Genomic DNA, 23,648 nt, shown 5'->3' with positions numbered 1-23,648 from the left:
AACAAAAAACTTGTTTCTAAATTGGAACTTTACTCGATAAATTTAAATTTTTGCATGTAGAGTATAAAGTAATTCTAATTTAAGTTGCGGGTAGAAACGTTTAACTCGATCTATTTAGTAGGGAGGATATTCATTCATGATGAGGATGATATAGTGTCTCTTCTCTGATGAGATCTTGAATATAATTTTCTCTTTAAAAACTTAAATTAAAGCTCGAGAAAAAGTGAAGAAAATCAAAATAATTTGTTTGTTTGCTTTAGAAGTTCATTTTTTCTTACACGAATTAAATTATGGCCAAAAAATAGCGAGAAAAAGAGCGAGAGAGAAATTCGAAAGTTGAGAACTTTTTGTTTCAGATGTGATTTTGAATCTAATTTACGTGTATTTTATAATGCCGTTTTTCAACCGCCTTCACCAGTCGAAGGAGGCGAAGAAGAAGTTTGACGACCTGTTCACGCACTACCAGAGAGACCTGGACACAATCAACTGCTGGAACTTCTCCAGTTGTGAGATGACTGAAATCCCAGTTGAGGTGATCGAGTGGGCGGACATGTTAAACAAAAAGGCACGAATGGGCTGATGGGCATTTAAAGTTTATAATCAAGTTAAAAGTTATTATAATTGCGAGAGATACAAGTGTCTTGTAATCAGAAGCTATTTTTATCCTGTTAACATTTTCTTCTTAAAATCTGTAGGAAATTGAATTTGCTTAAATACTTAACTCAAATACTGAACCATAACACCTTCCATCACTTGGTCTAAAGGTAACGCGGCTGCCTTTGACCCCCTAAGGTCTTGGGTTTGAGTACCGGCCGGACCTTGATTTTTTCAGAATATATGAAATTGAATTTTTTCGCCGAGAAAAATTGCATCTTCGGCCTATTGTTTAACTGCTTATCTTTTATCGGATTAGTTGCCTCATCACGGATGTTTCTTGTGCTGTTCGTTGTAGTTGTAAGTGCTGTTGGTTTACTTTTGTAATTTGGAAATGGATTAGCCCTGACTTCTTGTGTATTTCAAAAAAACTGTCGGCTTATTATTTGTCTGCTAATGTTTTGGCGACTTATTTGCCACATCGTATGTTTTTTTTCTGAATGCAGTTTTCATTGTAGTTGCTTTTTACATTTTCATTTCCTCCTGCAATTTGTAATTCTAGTAACTTTTTTTTGCTTAAATTTTTTCCGAATAAATGATTTCGCCTTGTATTTTATCGGCTTACTAATCTAGATCTAGATTTGGGTCTTTTCAGGAAACTATAGTTAGTATGCTCCCCTCCAGATCGCACAAAACATAAAAAATCTCAGAAAAGAATATATAGTTCAAAATTTTCCATGACAACAATTATTTTTCCTTCGAAAATTGTTTTCGAATTTTCATTAAAGGCCGTCGATTATGTTTGTGGAAATTATTTCCGCTAATAGAACATCATTCCAGACAACATTTTGAATTTTTTAGTTGTGGTTTCGAAATTTTTTCCGTTTTCTTTGGACTTAGTTGCTTTTTTTCCTGTCTGCTAGCCTACAATGCTGTTTTTGTGGTATCGCAAGTGTAATATAGTTCATCGTTTATTCCAAAAAAAAAATTTCTCGACCGAGTTGTTTCCCATTAGTTGTTTCAATGACATTATCTTTCGACCCAACTGGTGTCCACTCAAGTATTGTAAGTTTGGCTAGCGCTATGTCGGTTTTTTCAATTTTAATTTGACGCTGACAATGTCCTAATTGGCATTGTTTTCCGCTGAATGAAAAAAATGCAATTTGAGAAAAACGTATGAAAGTGATGGTAGGCTTTTCGACACTTTTTCAATATTTTGATTTGGGTTTCGTCTCATTTTCTGTCGGCTAGCCTACCTCTTGCATGTTTTTGTATTAAAAATTTTTTCGACCAGAAAAAATAGGTTTCAAATTTGCATATTTTAAAAATGTATTCTAAGTGTTATCCTGCAAAAGTGTTCCTGCCAAAGTGTATCATCGAAAAGAATCTTGATTTAAAGATTAAATAGCTTTTAGAAAGAAAATGTGGTACAAATGTTATAGATATAGAGGGGTACCGGTAAAAACCAATTGCGAGAGAGAGGTCCCAAATCACATGATTTTCATGCGAATACAGCAATTAACTAAATCAAATACGCGCCGGTTGAACGTTTCAATTTTTTTTAATCTAACGTAATTAACCTGCTTATTCGCTCATACTTATTTGATACTTTAATTGAAATCATCAAAGCATCATAGTGATCAATTTTGAGGCTCTATTTTTACATTAGGGGCCCTGTTAGTTTCTTGGGACCCCTCTATCACACTTGTACCGAAATTGATATTTTGTTGAACAAAATGATATTGTCAAAGCCTGTTTTTATTTTAAATTTTTCAACACAAATTCGTGCATTTTAAAAGATGATTTCTGAATCAGGCGAAGCAAATTTGAGAATTTAAAGAAGCTTTTATTTAAGTTTATAAAAATAATTTCTGAAACGAGAGTTAAATTGAATTTAAAACTTTCAATCAGCTTCAAAATGCCATTTATTTAAATGCTCATTATTAGGGACTCATTTTTTCACACAACTTTCTGCACAAATTGAGCGAAAAACTTTTCGTCGAAAATCTAGCACGACTTCTATTGCTAGACTTATCAAATAATGGTCTGAAATCAATTTGTAATAACATGTGTAATTTGAAAAGCCTAATGGAGCTTGATTTATCCTGTAATAAATTAGACTGGCTACCAGATTTATCGAATATGAGAAGTCTTCAAGTTTTATCTATCAAAGACAACCGTTTTATGACTCTGCCTGAAACGATACCAAATTTGAAGAGTCTAAGAAAATTGGATATTTCGCAGAATAATATCATTGAATTACCCAAAACGTTCGCGCAACTCCTGAGACTGAAAACTTTCGAATACGACAAAAACCCTATCGAATCAAAGGTAAAAGTATGATAGAAATAGCATTAGGAATGCGAAACTGGAAGAAGATTCCCTGAATTCAAAATAACATGCTAAAATTGTGATATTTTCTTATGAGTCGAATTGAAAGAGGATTGTGAAAGTGCTTCTCAACAATTATTGGTAGTAAATCAAGTTTTTCATTGTATTTTAGAGGTCGAATAAAAATTGGATCTTGAAATTACGATTAGAAAGCAATTATTCATTATTTTGTTGTAATTTTAAAATAAAGAATGGTGTAATTGCGGAATAAATTTATGAAAGACACGGAACCGTCTTCATTTTGAAGTCCAATTTTTTGAATAATATACTGTAATGAACCAATCTATCATACTTGTTACGAATCGTTTGCAGCTGAGAATGAAGAGCATACAGGGTACATGACAATTCGTTTGGTAGAATAATTGTAACAATTTAAAAATGAACGAAATATGTTATCCAGAACAACTTTTCCCTCAGTTTATTGCAAAAAAATGTTATAAAAATTGGGCATAGCGCAGAAAAAAGTCTGTCTTTGCGGATTATGAAACGCCAGCTGACTTTATATGAAAAACACTGTGTGAGATCATTTTTTTAAATCTAAATTTAAAAAATTAGATGTTTTGATCTTACTGAATTTTGGAAAATGATTTTTTTCGAGAGTTTAATTCTTGATTTGTAGGAATAATTAATAATTGTCATGTACCGTACCGTATTTATATCAGAAATAATGATGTCTCTGAATCCGTTCACTGAGTATGTATACCACGAGTGTCTGCCGGATGACTTCGACAGGAAGTTGCTGGATGATTCTCTGTATGTGAAACGAGTGTCGGAAAGAAGTGCAAGTGATGTGCAGGCCTCAGATGTTGAGAATTTGATCAAGGTGGGTAAAAAACGAAAACTTTTCTGTCAAGGCTGGTAATGAAAAAAGGTGTTTAAAGGTGTTTTTTTTTTCAAGGTGTTTTTTTTTCAAGGTGTTTAATAAGGAATGAAATTTTTTTTTTCAATGTGTGTAATGAAAGAAAAGTTTTCGTTTAAAGTGGATTTTTTTTCTCTTTCGATGATTATTCGAAACGAACAAATTTGACAGTGGTCTGTGTTGTGAGATTAAAAGTCACACAACGTGAAAAATATCCAGAAATCTAATAAAACTCAGTAAGGTGTCTGCGATTAAGTTTTTTGACTCAATTTATTTTGAAAAATTACAATTTGATCAAAACCAAGTTAGCTGACGTTAACAGAAAAATCTTGCTCTGCATTGTTTTCTCTTATCATTTAGCCTGATAGTATTTGTTTCTATATTCGACCAAGTGTAAGTAATGTTCAATGAATAGAAGGTTTTATAATCAGAAATGTTGTGCTTTAAATTTTTTGAAGTGGTTATTTTGTTATAAATACCTTGTCGATATTGAAGTATTTTTTGATTTATATTGCTTGAAAAAGTTTCACTATTTTTTTCCTGTTTTATTATAGTAAACGAAGAATTGAGGTGTAAATCATTAGTTAATCTGATTTAGAAACAACTGCAAGAGGAGGATGAACTGATTCTGCGCCACTTGGAACAACAGAAGATGGAGGAGTTGATCTTAATTCAAACTCTGACGGAGATGGAAAAACTTAAACAGGAGGTAATTGATAGGAATAAATGTGCACTAATAATTAGTTTTCTACCTGTCATTAGTAAGTGGATTTTTGTATCTGTTTTCTGTTTTTTTTTGTCGTTAGTTGTTTTTTATTATGATAGTTGATCTTGATTACATTGTGTGATGTAGCAGATTGCTTTTGGATTAACTTTAAATCCTAATAATTCAAAGAACGAAGTTGTGGCCTCAAAGAAGACTATTGCTAAGAATCGATGAACGTAACTCAGAGTCTTATATAGGTCGCGATTATTTTTTTTCCGGAAAATTTTTTTTCCGGACTCAAATTAACTTTTTTGCGGTTTGATTTTTGATTTTTTCGAAGTTCAGATCATTTCCTTTTTAAATCGAGGACAAACTCCACTATTGAACAGCAAAAGTGTAAAGGTCACCAAAAAGGCGATGGACTTTTAATTTCGAAAACGGAATATAGTTATCAGATTTCCCAGCGAAACAAAAGTTTTACTTATTGATCTAATTTTCTCAAATTGGGTCAATTTTAACAAAAAAGTGTCCTCAAAAACTACCATCCACTCTCAAAATTAATGGTTTATTTGAAACAATATATTTTGGGTTTGTTCACTGCATAAGCTGGTATACCCTCATTTATATAGCAAAAAAGCTCTAGCCCAGTGAACAGTGAAAATCCAAATTTGTTCAATTTTGGACCGTTTTTTTGGAAACATTTTGTTTTTCTCAAAATCTACTCTGCAAATCTGAGATTGAAAATTTTTGTGCAGAAGCTGAGACTCCTCAACTTTTTTATGAAAATTGTTGTCTTTGTGAAAAGTCAATTTTCTGAACTTTACGCCGTTTTTTTTTTTCAGTTTTAGAGTTGAATCGAAATTTTCCCTTGGGAATAAGTGGCACTGCGATTAAAGTTTCAATCGAAACAACAGCCTGTCAAAAACTGTAATGACCTAGGAAAAGTCCGCTTTTTTAGATTTGATTGTTTTCTGGAACATATTTTCTTTTCTCAAACACTGCCCCGCCAATTGAGTTTAATGATTCAATTGAAAGAACGTGTTAAGATCTTCACTGCATAAACGGTTCATGTAAAAAAGTAAATATGTGGAAATATCTTCCTTGTTGATTAGTAAATATGGTTTAGGAATAGTTCATTTTTTAAAATTTTAATATTTTGTTTTGTTATTGTTTTCCACTTCTTAGAAAGTAGTCAAATTTAATTTTAAGTTCACTTAAAAGAACAGAAAATAGGTTTTTCCCTACATAAGCGTCTAATACTTTATTTCAGTAGAAACAGATAAAGGTATGGGTTAAGGCTATCAGGGTGCACTCAGAGTTGCACACCTGGCCTCCAAATGCAACCGATCAAATATTTTTGGTTTTCGAGTTGTATGATTTTTTCAATATTTTTCCAAAAAATTTTGCTTATCCAAAATATTTTTAGAGTTTAAAAAAGATAACAGAACTTGAAATTCTCAACCCAATGGTAGAATGCTCTCAGGGAACAATATGAGGATGCGTTTCTGCCTTCCAAATATGACTGCTCAAATCCTTTTGGTTTTCGAGATGCGTTTTTTAAATTAATTTTTGATTTTTTTTCAAACGTAGGTTAAAAAAAACTAACGGGACTTGAAAATCTCAACTCTATGATGGGTTGCTTTCAGGGTAAATTCAGAGGTTGCAAATAAGGTTATCAAATTTGGTTGATAGAAACCTTTTAAAAGGCGAGATAAGGCATTTTTTATGATTTTTCTTTAAACAACTTAAATTTAAAACACGCTTAAAAAGAACTTGAAATTCTCAGCCCTGTGGTGGGGTAATATCAGGGTAGTTTCTGAGCTCAGAATTTTACTGCTTAAATCTTCTTGGTTTTCGAGTTTTGGCGTTTTTTTATGATTTTACAATATTTTTTCAAAAAACCTAAAATTCAAAAAACCAGCACTTGAAGCTCTCAACCCTATGGTGTGGTGCATTTAGGGTATAATCAGGGATTGCAAATTTGGCTTTGAAAGATGACTGATCCAAAACCTTTCAAAGCCGAGATTTGGCCGATTCATCATTATCTTTCTTCAAAAACATAGTTTCAAAAAAACTTCAACCATGGATTTTGGTGCTGTCAGGGAAATCCTTGGGGTTGCAAATTTTCTTACAATTGATTTTTTCAATTTCAGGTTCCGAGATTTGATAATTATAATTATTTTAATTTTTTTAGTAAACTAAAGAGTTTTTTTGAATAAAAATCTAATTGTTGATGTTAGAACTGAGCTTTTTTTTATCGAAGATGAAAAGTGCAGTTGTATGCTGTCGGGGTTTTTTGTGTCTTTTTTAAGCTTAAGGTTCACAAATTTGATAAAACGCAGAATTTGACCATTTGGACTTTATAAAACGTTCAATTATTGAAATAGAAAAACCTGATTGATGGGCCCAATTCAAATTTACTGTTGTACTAAATGTTTTTTGTCCATATTTTAAGAAGCTCTATTTCAAGCACCGTAAATGCGAATCATGCGCTAGTTTCTATATTTTATCAATTCAAGGTCAACTGTTAAAACCTTTTTTTTGTAGTGGCCTAATTACTAATGATCGTGTGAAGGCTCAAAAAATTTCCTTCCCATATAATTGATCTCATCTAAACGATGCTTCAGCGACTCATGGAAATTAAATGGCCAATGCACATTTCACATTTTTCGAATTTCGCTTGATTTTAGATTTAAGAAATTGATAGTGCTTTTTTGTGAATAGCAGCGGTCATATAGTTAATTAAGTCAACTTGTAGTTTTAACAACTAGACCGGAAAACTTTTTGCACTGCGCTTCAGAAACGAGTAGCTTCCTTTGAATGACTTTCACCGTCTAATTCTCACTAATTCCGGGCGTATGGATTCTCCATTGAATTTGAATTTAATCAAAAGAAGAACAAATTATATCTCCCGAAGTTTTCCTGTCTTAAGCAATAGAGAAAAAGGAGGGCCTTTTGTTTTTCTTTTCGTTAGCTTGCAGGAAAAAATCCAGTATATTGATATTTGGTCATTAAGAAAATTTTTCGTTTGGTGCGTTTGGACAATTTTCATCATCATCAATATTGACTAACCTCTAAGCCAAAGGCGATATCGTTTCCTAATAGCGATATAGAGAATAGATTTAGAACGGTTGTTGCTATGAAGGAGCAGTTTATCAAAGCTGCAAAACTGTAGATTATTTCAAAAACTGCCCTGCACATAGGGGCTCTATCACTACAGAAAAAGTGATAGTTTCGGGAGTGTATAGCCACAATAAGTGAAGTTGTTTAAAATACGGTGGTTTCTATGCTCAATAATATAAAAGGGCTCTTTTTCCATTTCCCTTCCCTTCGATTTTTTCTGAAATTCATAAAATCTATTCGGCTCTTTACCAGATTCCCCCACCTTTTAAATTCAATTTTGAAAAGCTTATTTAACGTTGTTACACAAGCATAGCTTGTGTAATAGTATGAACTTCAATTTTTTTCCAACCTAAGTCGCGAATATTGTTGCGATGCAATTGTTGCGACAAAATGTGTTCACTTTGAAAGTGTTCATTTTGATCCAGCTATTAAGTACAACCAATGCTAAGGATATTAACACAGCAGAGACTATTATATTACAAATAGCACCTCAGCTTCAAGGTATCATGGTTCTGTAGCGTAGAGGTAGGGAAGGAGACCAGCAGCAAAATAAGAGGTTTCGAACCTGAGCAGGGTCGGATGTTTTTAATGAACTTCTTCGTATACTAGTTAAAATGCGTCCGCTCTATAAATTGAGGCATGTTAGTTGGTAGATTTCTTGAAATTGACTGGTACTGCTAATGTGTCATAATTGGCTTGCGTCTAGCAATTATGTTGACTCATAATTGGCGTGCGTCACTTAAGAAATTTTGTAGACATGTTTTTGCTTGTGTATGCGAAGTGCAACTTCGCCTCTGTGTCATGATTGCAATGAAATTTGGCGTGGTGAACAAATCGACAACTGTAAATCAAATATAAATCTCGATGGGGAGAGTGGCAAAGAGCCGTCTATTTAAAAAAGTTTTTCTTGTTATGAATTGCATCAAAACGTGTCGGCGTGAACAGGTGAACAACTTTTTACAACCTTTCTTGCATGCAAAAAACCATGTGATCAATTTTTGAACAGTTTAACTTTTCAATTTTACGAGGGGGTGGGAAACTGGAAAAGAGCCTATAAAAGTAGCACTGAAGTTTTTTTGACGATTTTCATTTTTATTGTTGTTGTTTCTGCCAAAATACTTGTTAAATGTCAATTATTGCCATTTATAATTCCCACCTGACACGAAAAAAATTGAAAATCAATGAAGGGAATTATGGTGTTAACTTTCTCGATTATTTCATGCGTCAGGTAGGAATTTTAAATGGTGACAAATTTATTGCTAATCCATATTGTAAAACCTGAAATTGAACAAAATTTTTAGGAAAATACCTAACATATACATGTTATACCATGACAAAATACATAAGATTTATGAGAATAATGACGCTGAAAGTTTATTTATTTGCATAATATCTTCATGATCATCATCAATGCTGTTGTATTCCATCTTTTTTTGGTACTCTAAGGTATACTCGATTTACTTTTTTATCAATGACAGATTTAAATAAATGAAATCTGAATAAATAAGAACGAATTTTTTCTGGCTAAGTTTTTCTCTCTGGCTTGGGACTGTGTGATAATTTATGCGAAAACTTTTTTTATTTCATTTGGTTGTATATCGACTACGATTGAGCAATCATTTTAAATATTGATGCAGAGCTTAGACCTTAAGTCATTTACCTGTCTAGACAATGCCATAAATTATTTAAAAACATGTCAATAGGAGCAAGTCAGCAAGTTTGAACCACTCTTTTTGAATGCTTTTTTTCCTTTTACACTTGCGAGAGCAAGTGACTTGTTACCAGGAACTAGACTTTTTTCCTCGGAACTACTTTCTTACGAATCTCTAAGAAATATGCACAGAGAGTCACGTGCACGCTGACACGCTCATATTTTTTCGACAATTTAAATAAAGCTGCTGAAGCGCATACTGGGTAGTTATGAGTTTTTTCAAATAAATTCATTGACAAACATTGAAAATTATTTCAATTAAAGTTATTGAACGTTTTATGATTCATGGTTTTCGTCCTAATTTTTGTCCTAATTTTCCTAATGCAATTTATAAAATCTAGTATGGTTTTTTTCATTGGGCTTTTTCCCCAAGTCCTATGTTCTGATTTAAACAGAGTTTACTATAGTTGAAAGTTTTTTCTGTTATTTGTAAATTCGTAAACTTTAATTTAGATTATTATTGCTTTTTAGATTTTATAGTTTCTGCAGACCGCGTGTATTATATCGCTTAAGTCAATTCTTATTGCATAGTTTGAAAGGCAGACTATTTTTTGTGTTTGATGTGCCAAGGAGGATGGGTACTCTAGGTTTAAAACTTTGTTCGAATTAATGTATTACAACAATTTTGTCATCTTTTTGTTGGCTTGATTGCAGCCGCTAAGTAAATGGTTATCGCTGCTTTGTTATAGTTAATGCTGTTTATGAGCCATTTTGAGAAAAATATGGAAAGGTTTCTCAGCTGTAAGTTTATTGAAGATTTTTCGAATACTTTTTTATATATATATTTTTTCAAATACCTATTCACATTATAATGCAATATTTTATTTGTATCGCAGGTGGTCTAAAGCTCGGCTTTGTCTCTGTCTAGAAATCATCTTACTTTTTTTCGTCATTTTCATGGAAGGGTTGAAACTGAAAAGAGTCGCTTTGGAGTCTCGAGGAGCAGGGTCTGTAAAAACGGCATAAAATTCCCATAAAATTCAAACAAATGTTGAAACCAAAATAAGACCATATTATTTTGTATTGTTGTGTTTCAGCTAATTAGAAGCAATAAATTTGACAAAAACCCTGAAAATTATATCGAAGCTGTTGCTTAAAGTTTATTCAATTTGTTTGATCACGCTTCCGTCGCCGATCGGTCATTTATTTGGCTCATTTTGAATTTTTTTTACACTAATTTCATACCAAGCACGCCTAAGACTTCAATGTCGTTTTAAAAACAGAATGCATCTATGTCATTTCTTCTGATCAAGCGAGCTAGCAGAATTTAATTAATACTGTTTTATCGGTATACCTGTTTAAACAATTCCTAGTCACGCGTTTTTGCAGATACGGTATTTGATTAATCAAAAGTTGAAACTCGCTAATTGTTATCAAAACCAACAGAGGAAAAGGATGTATAATTAATGGTAGACAGAACTTAATGTGAAAAAAAAAGATAATTCTGACGTTATGAACAGTTGACGTCAATATGGTGACTTTAGAAGAAATCAGCGTGAACAAATTTTGTTTGAACAATGGAAAATTAAAAACTTAGGCTCCCCCAACTCGCATAAGCATCAATTTTATGGTATAAGGAGGGGTTTTACAAGGTTAAGTTTGAAGAACAAATGTCTAAAAGCCAATGTCTGTTTGCTGACTAATTAGGCTGCATGCCAATTTTGTTGTTGTTTTACATGTTGCTGTGGCCAAAGAGGAGCCGTAAAAATTAACAGATTAACATCCTTTTAAATATTGATGCAGAGCTTGGACCTTATGTCATTAACCTGTCTAGACAATGCCATAAATTTGCTGCTTTATCTTTATTCAAACTCTAGTGTTTTTTCCAATATTTTCTTTTATGTTTTCAGATTTATTTCTTTTCTTTTCTTTGAAAATCTCAAATTTCGTATTTCATTTGATAAAACGGGCAGTGCTCTGTAACACAAATGGGTTCGTTAACTGTTCACTCGTTGTTTCTGGTGCTTCATGTTTAAATTATCGTTATATGCATATTGACCATTAACAATGAGAAATAAATTCTTTCTTTCTTTATTTTAAAAATTAGATAATTTCACAAAGTTGTTGAAAATTTTTTGAAACTGATCAACATTTTGAATAATTTGCAAAATTTCAAATTCAAGAAGTTTTTTTTTCTGGAAATGATTCCTTTTTGCAATTTACGTTATTTTTTGGATTCAGGTTAAAAGATCTGAACCCTGGTGCAAAAGAGGTTCGCGACTCCGGTCTAGAACCATCGATCCATTGTTCTGCATTCTGTCATTTGTATTGTATTCCGCTATGAGTCAGTGAATTGACCGCATATGGAAAATTCACTGTTTCATTTGATAAAACAATGGAACAGTGAACATTTTGAATAATTTGCAAAATTTCAAATTCAAGAAGTTTTTTTTCTGGAAATGATTCCTTTTTGCAATTTACGTTATTTTTGAATAATTTGCAAAATTTCAAATTCAAGAAGTTTTTTTTCTGGAAATGATTCCTTTTTGCAATTTACGTTATTTTTTGGATACAGGTTAAAAGATCTGAACCCTGGTGCAAAAGAGGTTCGCGACTCCGGTCTAGAACCATCGATCCATTGTTCTGCATTCTGTCATTTGTATTGTATTCCGCTATGAGTCAGTGAATTGACCGCATATGGAAAATTCACTGTTTCATTTGATAAAACAATGGAACAGTGAACATTTTGAATAATTTGCAAAATTTCAAATTCAAGAAGTTTTTTTTCTGGAAATGATTCCTTTTTGCAATTTACGTTATTTTTGAATAATTTGCAAAATTTCAAATTCAAGAAGTTTTTTTTCTGGAAATGATTCCTTTTTGCAATTTACGTTATTTTTTGGATACAGGTTAAAAGATCTGAACCCTGGTGCAAAAGAGGTTCGCGACTCCGGTCTAGAACCATCGATCCATTGTTCTGCATTCTGTCATTTGTATTGTATTCCGCTATGAGTCAGTGAATTGACCGCATATGGAAAAGCCGCTTTTCGCCGCTTCCGCTTTTTTCGAAACCGCTTTTCGTTTTAACCGCTTTTCTAAGTTATAGCTCTCCGCTTTTATCGCTTTTTAAGAAAACAAACAAGGAAATAATAATTGAATTAAATCAATTAATTTTTAAGTACAGAAGATTCTCGAGAACTTGCGCCCAAGCGTTTACGTTTTTTTGAGAGAATATTTCCGCTATCAGAAAAAAGTCTCTCGACAGTACCTGTGTCAGAGTCGGCTCTTCTACCGCGCAAGTCCTTGCCGTAAACAATTGGGTGAGTTTTTTCAAAGTGCGGTTTCAAGTTACTTTTTCCAGAGTTTTGTATTGAAGTTTTTTGCACAATTTGCATAATGCTTTGTAATGTCGAGGATCCGTAAATTCAAAGTATTTCTCATAAGGAATGGGCATCACTGTTTTCAGCGGAATAAAAACTTTACCTGTTGATCCAGTTTTCTCAAGTCGGGTTAATGTTATCAAAAAAGCGCCAATTAAAAATCGTACTAGAACTTCAAAGAGCTTAAAGGGTATCTATTTTTTATCATGAAATTCGAAAATAGAGATTTTTTAAATTAAAGTCAATGTTTTTTTTTATGTTTATTTGCGTTCATTACTCTCTTCCAATCTTCGATTGGCTATGTTTAAGACTTGGCTCTTGGAATTTACTGCTCCCTGTTTAAGCTTTTCTATACCCTCTAATCCTGCTCATGACTCTTTTTTCTTGTCCCCCACCAGCGAATTTTCTTAGTAGTTTCTCTGTTCTCATTGTCCCGATTGTTACAAAATTTGGCATGAGGACTAATTAAGCTATGACAAACATCATTGGTCTTCACATGTAACCTCGTAAAACCCCTCGTTACGGCAGAAAGTTGATGCTTATGTGAGGTTGTGGGGGGGGGGGTTTACATGTTTTGAACATGTAACATGTCATGCATTCCGAGTTAATGCAGTAGCTGATTTTTGAGGTGACAGGCATCAAGAAATATGACGGTTTGTTGAACATCCGATGTATTTTGAATGTGATTACTTGTAGCTGCAAACAGGAGGGATCGTCCAACAAGTGCTTTAATTTTCGTGTTCCACAATCGAAGATTGTGGAGACTCACTTATCGTTTCTTTTAACTATGGCTTTGCGAGGGTTAGCTAAGAACGGAAAGGCACACTTGTGACAGTACTGAATTAACGATTTTTTCTATGATTAGGACGATTTTTTATATGATTAGGACGATTTTTTATATGATTAGGACGATTTTTTATATGATTAGGACGATTTTTTATATGATTAGGACGATTTTTTATATGATTAGGACGATTTTTTATATGATTAGGACGATTTTTTATATGATTAGGACGATTTTTTATATGATTAGGACGATTTTTTATATGATTAGGACGATTTTTTATATGATTAGGAACTGGCAGCAGTGAGCCTGGAAATGGACGAGCAGAGGAACCAGTGGGTGTCCTCTCTGCTCCAACTAGAAGAACAGACAAGGAGGGCGAACGAGGAGTTGATCATGATGCATGAGAGGTTGAACAGAGTGGACCACTCTCTGGTGGCTAATAAAGACATAAGGGACAGACAGGAGAAGCTAGCTGCTGTGCAAGTGAGTCAACCACTTCTTGTATACGTGTCAAAACTGTACCGAATATGTTTGTCAATTCTTAAAAAGTAATAAGCTTTTAATGCATCGGTTGATCTACAGGTTTGCCCCTTTTTTGTTTTATCTCACGTTGATCATTCAAACTTTGTATGGTGTCCACAGCATTTATGGCCCAAAATTTTTCTTGTTTTGTTGTTTTCCGTTTTGTTTTGACCCATTTCTTTTCAGCGAACTATTCAAATGAATTTTTGAATTTAGTTGATAGTGAGACATTGTTCTCAATTCATTTAGAGAAAAATAGTAACTCTTTTTTTCCAATCAGAGACACCTGAAAACGGATCTGTAGATCCAATGGTGTATCTCCCAGACAGTTGTAATTTACTAAATTGTCATTTTATGAATTTATTATTATTCTTTGATTTTCAAAATTTTGATAATTACACTCGAAATGTGATAATTTTGGCAATACGCTACTACTAGAGCGAATTAAATCTTTTGCAGCTTCTGCCAATGATGCCCATACAAGTTAGGTTTTTTGTCAAAAAACTATACTTCAATCTCACTGATCTTTTTTTGAAAAAAAATTCTTTTGTCTGGATATTATTGGCGAACGATGCAACGGACTTAATTGTCTCAAGAATTATGACTTATTGCCAAAGTAGTAACAAATTTACAGTATTTTTTTTTGAAATTTTGAAAAAATTAAATGATAAGGTCATATATGCTGTGTAGATTATTCCAAAGATAATCAATTTAAACGAATGCAAAAAAGAGCAAACATCAAAAAAAGTTATTGAACTAAAAGAAAATACTAGCCATTACATTCTGCGTACTCAGGAACTTTCTTAACAAGTAGTGCAGCAGTGAATCCTATTCATGGACTTAATTGGTGACCTTATTCATTGAAAACTTGACTATTTCAGACCCAATTTTCTAGGCAAAAGTTTTTTCTCAGACTCCGATCACGACTATTGAGCAATTTCACTTTACTTAAAAATTTACTTCAATCTTCAATCTCGGATTTAAACCAGCAATAAAGAGTCTGATATTTTAAAATTGATCACGCTGAATTAAACAATTGATGGCATCAAATGGTTTACGAACGGGCAAATAAAAAAAAGAAGTTAGGCAAGAATCTTTCAGTGATTTTGCAAATGATTTCGTTTCGTTTTTTTTTCAATATGGAAAGTGCAGATGTATGCTGTCACCCATTTTTGGGCTAAAGTGACCGACAGCATGTCTGAGTTAAAATACGAAGCAGTACTTTTGAATTTTTGACCATTTTAATTTGAAAAGATCCTTAAATTTGAAATTATTTTTTTGTTCATTTTCTGAAATAAAAATCTTTGTTGGATGCCCCGTGTTTTGTTATGGTTGCATTTGTTTTGATTTTTTTTCATATAGTATATAAGTAATATAATAATGTAATATAAATAATGTATAATATAATATATAATATAATATAAATTATATAGTATATAAGTAATTTTTACGTTCATCATCTGTTGGCAGACCCGTAGGTGCGTTACAAACTAGTCTCTTTTATCGCTTCAATTGTATGTTTCCTTATCGATTTTTGCGTTTTTTTTTCAGGCAGAGGAATACGCAGCCCTTCATGACGAATATATCAAAAAGAGTATGGAGCGACAGCTGAAAGAGATGCTGCAATTGGAGCAGAAGGCGAAGGATCTCGACATCAAAAGGGATTACCACAGTCGCAAAATACTCAGGCATGAACACAATTCGGGTCTTATATCTACTTCGCCCGCCCTGTTGGTATTCGGTAACGAATCATACTCTTTCCATCAAAATAAGTTTGCGGACAACTGGGAACACGCGACAACTAGAAAAAATTTAGCAACAGAATGTTTTTCACCCTATAGCCGCACAGCAGGGTGACCAAATCGGTCCCCTTTGGGGGACCAGTCCCCTTTGTACCCCTTTTGGTACCCCGAGCGTTCAGTGGTCCCCTTTTCTATTTTTTTACAGATGCTTCAAAGTTATCTTTTTCAGATCACGCAATGGGAAAATGAAAAACGACTTCCCGTGGGCACTGAGCGTTCATGGCAATCCGCATGCAGTTCGTTGCAGATGTTGCAATCAAGAGCTCAACATAAGCAAGGGTACTGCTGTTCTTTCAAGACATCAAGAAACAGGCAGGCATGTCTCCGCTAGTGCAGCGGCTCAAAGTCAACCGACAATCAGACAGCAAGTGGCACAGCAGAACGACAAAGAAACCATCAAACGAAAAGCTCTGAATCTGCATGTCTTGAAAATAGCTCTCGACGGGTCATCTTTTCGATCGAGTGATGCGTTCTCGCGCAATCGCAACTTGTACTCGGTTATGTTTCCTGACTCGGCGTACACAAACATTGCGTGTGGCTACACAAATGAACTCGAGTGCCATTAAAAGTCTGGATGACTACCACGTAGCCAATGTTTCAAAGTACTTGGATGTCACCGAGAGCGTGTTGGAAGAGTATCAGCTGGATAAATCTAAGTTCAAGTTTTGCATGACCGACAATTGTAACACCATGAGAGGAAAAGTTGGGGGTTTGCAGGTTGAGCTGAGAAAACTTCACCCCAATCTTCAAGACTACGTTGGCTGCACCAGTCATCTCCCGAACCTGGCCCAGAAAGATATCAGTGATATTCCAGTGATCAAGCATATGCAAGTGGAAAGCGGCTTCAGTGAAATGAAACTTGCAGAGAGCAAGTATCAAAATCATTTTCTGCTGGACACGTATGATGCTCTTCGGCGGGTTCGCTCATTCTTCGCCAGAGATCAGATAGAAGCTGTTACTATTCCACGCGACCTTCATGACTCAGTCGCGACAGCATCTTCTTCTTATCTGAAGTCATCGCAAGTGAATGTTGCCACCAACTCAGAACGCGCAAAAAACGCCGAAGTCGACAGGGAAAATTTTGCCGTCTACAAAAAGCTTACTTCTGCAGACTTAAAAAGAAAGATTGACACTTCCCAAAAAGAAATTGACGATCTGCAGGCGAAGTTATCGAAGGCCATGGATCAAAAGGAGCGCTTTGAAAAGGAGTCCAGAGGACAGTCTGTGTTGGCAGAAACAACGTCTGCAAATGTGATCGATCAAATGTTTTAATTTGCTTGAGCAATAAAAATTTTGATCCATTTTTTTTCTACAGTTATAGTGTTTTTCGGTTCCAATTCCTAATTTATTGTGAATATATGAGAGGTCCCCTTTTGTCATCAGCGTATTTGGTCACCCTGCCGCACAGGAAACCATAGTCCCCTCGCTTGACACAAAACTACTAGAGTGGTGGGCTGATTTTTTATTCAATAAGCTGGGGGTGCGGGCTTCAATAAGGCTCTTTTCCTTCCCTCGCCTCACATAAGCATCAATTTTATGGCGTAACGAGTGAGGTATAAGTTTGAAGACTAAATTTGTTCATCATGATCTCATTTGTCATGCCAGTTTGTGTACCTATCGGACTATGTGAACAGAGAAATTGCTCATAAAAACTCTCAGGTGGGGGGGGGGGGGGGGGGGGGAGCGAGTCCAACTATGTTTTTGTTCGTTTTTGTAGGGATATCTACAACGACGAGCGAATATTGGGAGAACTGTTGGAGCAGACGGAGCACGAGAGAGACCAGTTGGTGGGAGACTACATTCAGAGTGAGAAAGTGCAGAAGCAACTGGTGCACGATGCACTAGTACAGCAGGATGCAAAGAGGAATCAACTCATCCAACAGGTTAGTTATTATTATCTTGTATGATAATTAAATATATATGTTTTTGAGCAAGAATAACAGTATGTTCAGACGATTGGATGAGTATGATGTTTTATTACTAGCTTTATGATGTGTTCTGATTGATTGAAGTGAGGAAGTTTTAAATTAGACGAAGTATAAGTCAACCAAAATTGCGCAGAGTACATGAGCCAGCCGAAAAGTTACGTCATATGAATGGAGTTTGCATGGCTTTCGTCACAATTACATAATTGTTACATAACTATTACAAAACAGTTGCGTCATGTGTGTAGGTTGAGATGATAGAGCAGCAGTTGGTGCATATGACGATGTTGGAGATGAAGAGAAGGGATGTGGAGAGTGAGGAAGATCAGCAGATGGCCCTCAAGGCCGACAGGCAGAAACTGTCGCAGTTGTGGGCCAAAGTGCAGGTGAGAACAAACTAAAAATCCTACACAGTTTGAACGAATTGGTTTTCCGCATAAATTATTTTACCTGCTAATCACAAAAATGGTAAAACGCATCACATATTTTTCCGAGTGCAATCACCTTCGGTAAAAGTAGTGAAAGTTAAGTTTCTTCGGTATTTTCTAAATTTTGTCGCTTTTGAGTGAGATGGGAGAGGGATTCAATCTACAATCAAATTTCTGTAACTGCAACTATATTTGAAAGATATAAAATGAACCAAATATCCACATTTTTCCAGCTGTTTGCATCATTATTGTATACCAAGTATTTCCTTTTAGCTAAGGACAGAATTTTCAATTTGACCTTTATAAAACAGTTGGTTGAAAGATACAAAGCAGAAAGGATAGTTTGTACCCGAATAGAGCACACACCGCAAAAAATTTTAAAAAGATCACGATGCAAACTTTTCTTTTAAAAAAATGAGCTAACTTTGTATGTTCATTTGAAGAGTTATGCCGATGCTTATTTGAAGAATTGCCGAGTCCTAATATAATTAATTGCATACGCCAGTTTCCGAAACAAGTTAACCAAAATAAATCAGAAATACAATTTGAAAAGAAAACGTGTTCAAATTTGTAGGAGAAACTGGAGATTACACTTTTGTTGTCCAAATGTCTGTTGGCTAGTTCCAGTTTCATTTTTTGTTTTTATTTCTTCTATAATTAATTTTTTTTCATTTTTTGATTTTTGTTGTTTCCATAATTCATTGTTTTGTGTCGAAATTGTGCGTCTTGTAGGATGAGAAAATGGAGCGTGAGAAGGAGCTGTATGATCTGCTACTCAAGATGGAGGAACAGAAGCAAGAAGAGAGTGATCAGTACTGGCTAGTTCAATACCAGAGACTCCTAAGCACCAAGCCAGTCTCAATCGCATCCAAGGTAAGCGAATTTAGTTGAATAACCAAATCAAAGTTTGCAAGATAGCTACTGTTTTTTAATCGAAATTATCTAAGAACATCTAAAAACATCAACAAAGAAGAAAAAAAGGTGATGGGGCTCTATCAGTCTTGAAAATTGCAGGATTTCTACGTATCATTTTCATGCGGATATCAGAAACCTTTATGTTACTAAGGGCCGAATTCAGTTTGTCGCATCCCAAGTATAGCTGAGTTCAATTTCAATTCACAGTGTAGGTTAGTCAAGTAGCAGAGACTAGTGGCATAATAAGGTCTCTTTGGCTTTTGAAGAGAGACTGGAGAATTAATTTATTCGGTATAAGAGAAGGTTGTCGAAATTTTTCATACACCCCTGTATGTAAATATATTTTCAGGAGTTCGATCTGGACATAAATGTGATCAAGTTTCTGAACAAGTGTGGTGCATCTCACTACGTGCCTCTATTCGCCAAACACAGAATGACCCACGAAGCTCTGCTCACTCTCACAGGTGAAGTGACACGAAGAGATAGTTGATGTAGCAGTAGCACAGAATGTTCCTTCCATGTTCTGAAAAAAAAAGTTTTTTTTTCACGTTTTTTTTTAATTTAGTGTTTTTTTGTGCGTTGTGTGATAAAAGAAGCTCACCAAAAACTGAAATTTCGAATCATGACTGAAAGGACTCCAATATGACATTAGACGCGAATGGTTTTGATGATTATTTGTTGTACCTGATTTTGCGTTGGAAAAACAAAAACATACCCGAAGACAAAAGTTTCTCCCAGTTTTTGATTGTCAGAACAAAAAGTCTTTTGAATGTTTGCTTTAGTGTCAATTTACATTTTTGCCACTGTCCTTCGGCTATGCGTTGAAATTCAGCCGATTTGAGTCATGTAGGGCTACGAAACATGATTAAGTATCTTATTAGGTTGTGATTTTTTTCAGGAAAAAGTCAAAAGTTCACCCCAAATTCATCGCGGTTTGATTTTTAGTTTCTTTTCAAGTTCAATTCGTTTATTTGCATTCCTTTTAACAAATCAAATGAACTGAACTTGAAAAGAAATCAAACCGCGACAAATTTGGCGTGAAAAAATTTTTGGCTTCATCAAATTTTAGACCTAGCCGAATTTTTGCTATTTCGAGGCTTCTTTCCTCTTTTTCTTATTGCTCTTTCTATAGCTGCTTTTGTCGTGTTCTCGCTAATATTTGCGAAGCTCCGCCTCTGTGTTGAAGTTTAAGCTCTTGGTTCAAAGTTTTCTCAAATGGTGTTAAATATATCAGAAATATCTCAATCATAAAAGGTTTTAGAAATTCAAGAGTTTTCTGAAAAATCCCGAGTTTTAACAAAAAAAATATAGATGACCTTATTTTTTATTGAAATTCGAGATTTTTTCAAAAAGTAAGTCAGTTATATCTAGGTTCAATAGCATTCACTTACTCTTTTTGTAAACCTCCGTTGGCTATATTTTTACACAAGTGAAATTTAATGAGCGTTAGTGTTATAGTACGACTTTTATCTATATCTATATCTATCTATACTATATTTAAAAGGGAGTGACAGCTATATCAGATTTTGCAATGCTTAAGAAAGTTTTTCAATTTGTTTTCCGCAGGGTCATTAATTATCAGTAATTTTTGCGAGGCCGTTCAGTAATTTTTTGGTCTGTCTGTATACTTGCTTTTTAAATTAATTTGATTATGTCTGTCTACCCGTCTCCTAAATTTTTTACTTTGAGCTTTCTATGATATATTTAAATGCGGGCTTCACTATCTCGGCATGTTTAGGCTTTTTCAACGTATTATTTTTAAGATTTTTTTCACGTTTAAGCTGTATCGTATATTGCTATGGTTAAGGTTTTTTTCGATTTTCCAGTTGAAATTCAGTGTTTATTTCACCACGTTTGAAATTAACAACCTAATAAAGTGATGTCAGAGTTTTCCCAGGTTTTGCGATTCTGGCCTCCATATATGAATAACCAAATCCTTTTAGTTTACGAGATAGGCAATTTTCGAGATTTTCCAAAAATTAATTTAGAAGAGTTTCTCAACTTTTGAAATTGTCACCCTATAGTTAGGTGCTGTCACGTTACTCTCAGAGGTTGCGAATCTTGCCTCCAAATCTCACTTCGCAAATCCTTGTACTTTTCGAGACGTTTTTTAAGATTTTTAAAAATTTTCAAAAATTTAGATTTTAAAATTTTAAAACGTTGAAGATCACATTCCTGTTGTTGGATTTTGTGCGGGTACTCTCAGGGGTTGCAAATCTTGCCTCTGATTATGGCTGCTCAAATCCTTGTAGTTTTCGAGATATGACATTTTTTTAGGATTTTCTCAAAATTTTTCAGAGAACATAGATATAAAAATTTTCACACAACTTGAAATTACCATCTATGTAGTGAGACTCGTAGGTTACTCTCAGGAGTTGCGAATTTTGCCGCCAAATGTGATTTCCCAAAACCTTGCAGTTTTCCAGATATGACGTTTTATGTGATTTTTTCAAAAAATTTTCATGAAATTTAAAATATTTTTTTTTTAAGTTTGAAATTCCTAGCCTGTAGTTGGGGAGTAGTCAGAGTAATCTCAGGGGTAGCAATTTTGGCCTCCATTTAAGAATGCCCAAATCTTTTTAGTTAAAGAGATAAGACGATTTTTGTGATTTTTTTTTGAAATTTTCAGAAAACTCAAATTACAAAAAAATTCACCAAAGTTAAATTCCCAACCCTGTAGTTGTGCTGTCAGAGAACTTTTAAAGACAGCGAATATTGTCATCAATTAAGACTGCTGAAATTTTGGTAGTTTTCGAGATGTGAAATGTTTTCTGGCTCTCAAGAAATACTTTTTTTTTGGAAAATTTAAGGTGAAGTTTCTCAAAATTTGAATTTCCCAACGTTGTAGTTGGGTGCTATAAGAGTACTCTCAAAAATTGCAAATCTTAGCTCCAAATGCCACTGCCCAATTGCTTTTAGTTTTCCCGATATGACGTTTCTTAGTTCACTTTAATTTTTTCGAAGAACTGACATATAGAACTTCACAAAATTTTTTTGGTTCTTCAAAATTTGTATATAAAACATTTGAAAAAAAAAGTTTGTAAAATTTGTAATCACGAACCGTGCAATTGGGTGATGTCAGAGTGCACTCAAAGAATGCAAATGTTATTTCCAAAATATGCGGTCTATTATGAGTACCGGAGGTGCGTTGCACGCTAGTTCTTTGTTAACTTGAGTCGCAAATATTGTTGCCACGGTTTGCGACACCGCTTTTTGATGGCATGCGCTTGGACATTTGAATAGTAATAAGTTAACACAGTTGATGCATTTTTATTCATCAAATGAATGGACAAAAGCTTTTTGTTGCAAGCAACACAACAATAATAAAAACTCAAGCTTTATACTTTTTAATTCATTAGATTTATTATTATATGTTTTTAATTTATTAGCATATGTAGCTGCCTTATTTGTGATTAGTGTTTGCTGATTGTTAAGCGTTCGTGTCCGACTCCAATTCTCGATGGCACGGGTTCGAAGCCAATAAATAGCAAATTTTTAATGATTCGAGTCATTTCTTTTTTTTCTTTTTTCACTTTATAAAGCTGCTTTTGCCGTGTTCTCGCTATTGTTTGCGTAGCGCAGCTTCGCCTCTGTGTAATTTTTTGTGGTCGGAACTTTCTCTGCTACTTGCAAAGCAACGGTCTATCTTCGTTGAGTTCGTAGAAACAAACGGTGCTCATCACGTTTTTCCGTTTACAGATGAGAATCTCCGATTGATGGGCATGAGCGAAATAGGTCTGCGGGCCACTATCCTTTCAGCAGTCAGCGAATTGAAAAATTCTAGAAAGTTCTCCCTCGACTCCTCGAACAAAATCAATCTCGACGACCAAGAGGATTTGAACAAAAAGAAATCTCGTTCCGATACGAAACAGAAAGAAAACCAGAATGTTCCGGCTTTGAATGTAAATGGCAACGATGCGAATGCGAACAACCAATTTCCGACCTCGATTCGGCTGGAAAACGAGTGTTGTGTCTGCATGGAACGAAGCGCTGACTTGGTTTTTTTCCCCTGTGGTCACGTGTGCTGCTGTTCAGTTTGCGGAGTGCAAACAACGGAATGCCCGCTTTGCAGAATTACTATTTCGAATACAGTGTTTCTGCAGTTTGCTGCTTCTGATGTTTGAAATTTTTTCTTGTTATAGTAATATTTCTCAAAAAGTGCGCGCGTTTGTTCCAATATTTAAAACTTTAACTAAAATCGTGAATATCATGAATTTAAAAAGATCAAATTCTTTATTAAATTCTTGTCAGAAAAAATCCAATTTTTACAAAATTGTAAAGTCATATAATTTTTGAAGTGAAATTCCTCAATTTGAAGAGCCTTCTCCTGTCAGTTTTTTGACAAAATTAATCTAAGTAAAGAGTAAAATTGAACGCGCGCGCTCTTACTTATTCAGACAGTCTGTACTTTCGCCCTTGAAAATTAAAACCGCCCATAAATTAAGCAAGCTCTCCGAGTTGAAAGGCAATTAATACTTTAATTAGCTGAAACTATTTTCCTAATTGCAACCACGATAGTATTCGAAGATCTATAAAGCTATCTACAATTCTATATTTTTATGCTT

The 23,648-nt window shown here is 34.3% G+C and overlaps 2 protein-coding genes across 2 annotated transcripts in view; one reads left to right on the top strand and one right to left on the bottom strand.

Moving 5' to 3' along the window:
* LOC134855191 (uncharacterized) overlaps positions 1 to 23,648 on the bottom strand; it is a 623,579-nt gene that overhangs the window by 364,240 nt on the left and 235,691 nt on the right. The window lies entirely within an intron of this gene.
* LOC134855633 (E3 ubiquitin-protein ligase LRSAM1-like) lies at positions 361 to 23,280 on the top strand. The gene is made up of 12 exons (XM_063872191.1): positions 361 to 565; positions 2,542 to 2,925; positions 3,298 to 3,319; positions 3,648 to 3,808; positions 4,443 to 4,553; positions 13,780 to 13,974; positions 15,565 to 15,701; positions 17,533 to 17,698; positions 17,989 to 18,126; positions 18,901 to 19,041; positions 19,433 to 19,547; positions 22,783 to 23,280. The coding sequence occupies exons 1-12, from the start codon at positions 392 to 394 to the stop codon at positions 23,205 to 23,207; spliced, it is 2,169 nt and encodes a 722-aa protein (XP_063728261.1). The 5' UTR covers positions 361 to 391; the 3' UTR covers positions 23,208 to 23,280.

This window comes from Symsagittifera roscoffensis, chromosome 10 (assembly GCF_963678635.1).
Source record: "Symsagittifera roscoffensis chromosome 10, txSymRosc1.1, whole genome shotgun sequence".
In the NCBI taxonomy this organism is placed as follows: Eukaryota; Metazoa; Xenacoelomorpha; order Acoela; family Convolutidae; genus Symsagittifera; species Symsagittifera roscoffensis.
Note: the sequence above shows the minus strand (reverse complement) of the source record. Positions and strands in the feature narration are given on the sequence as shown.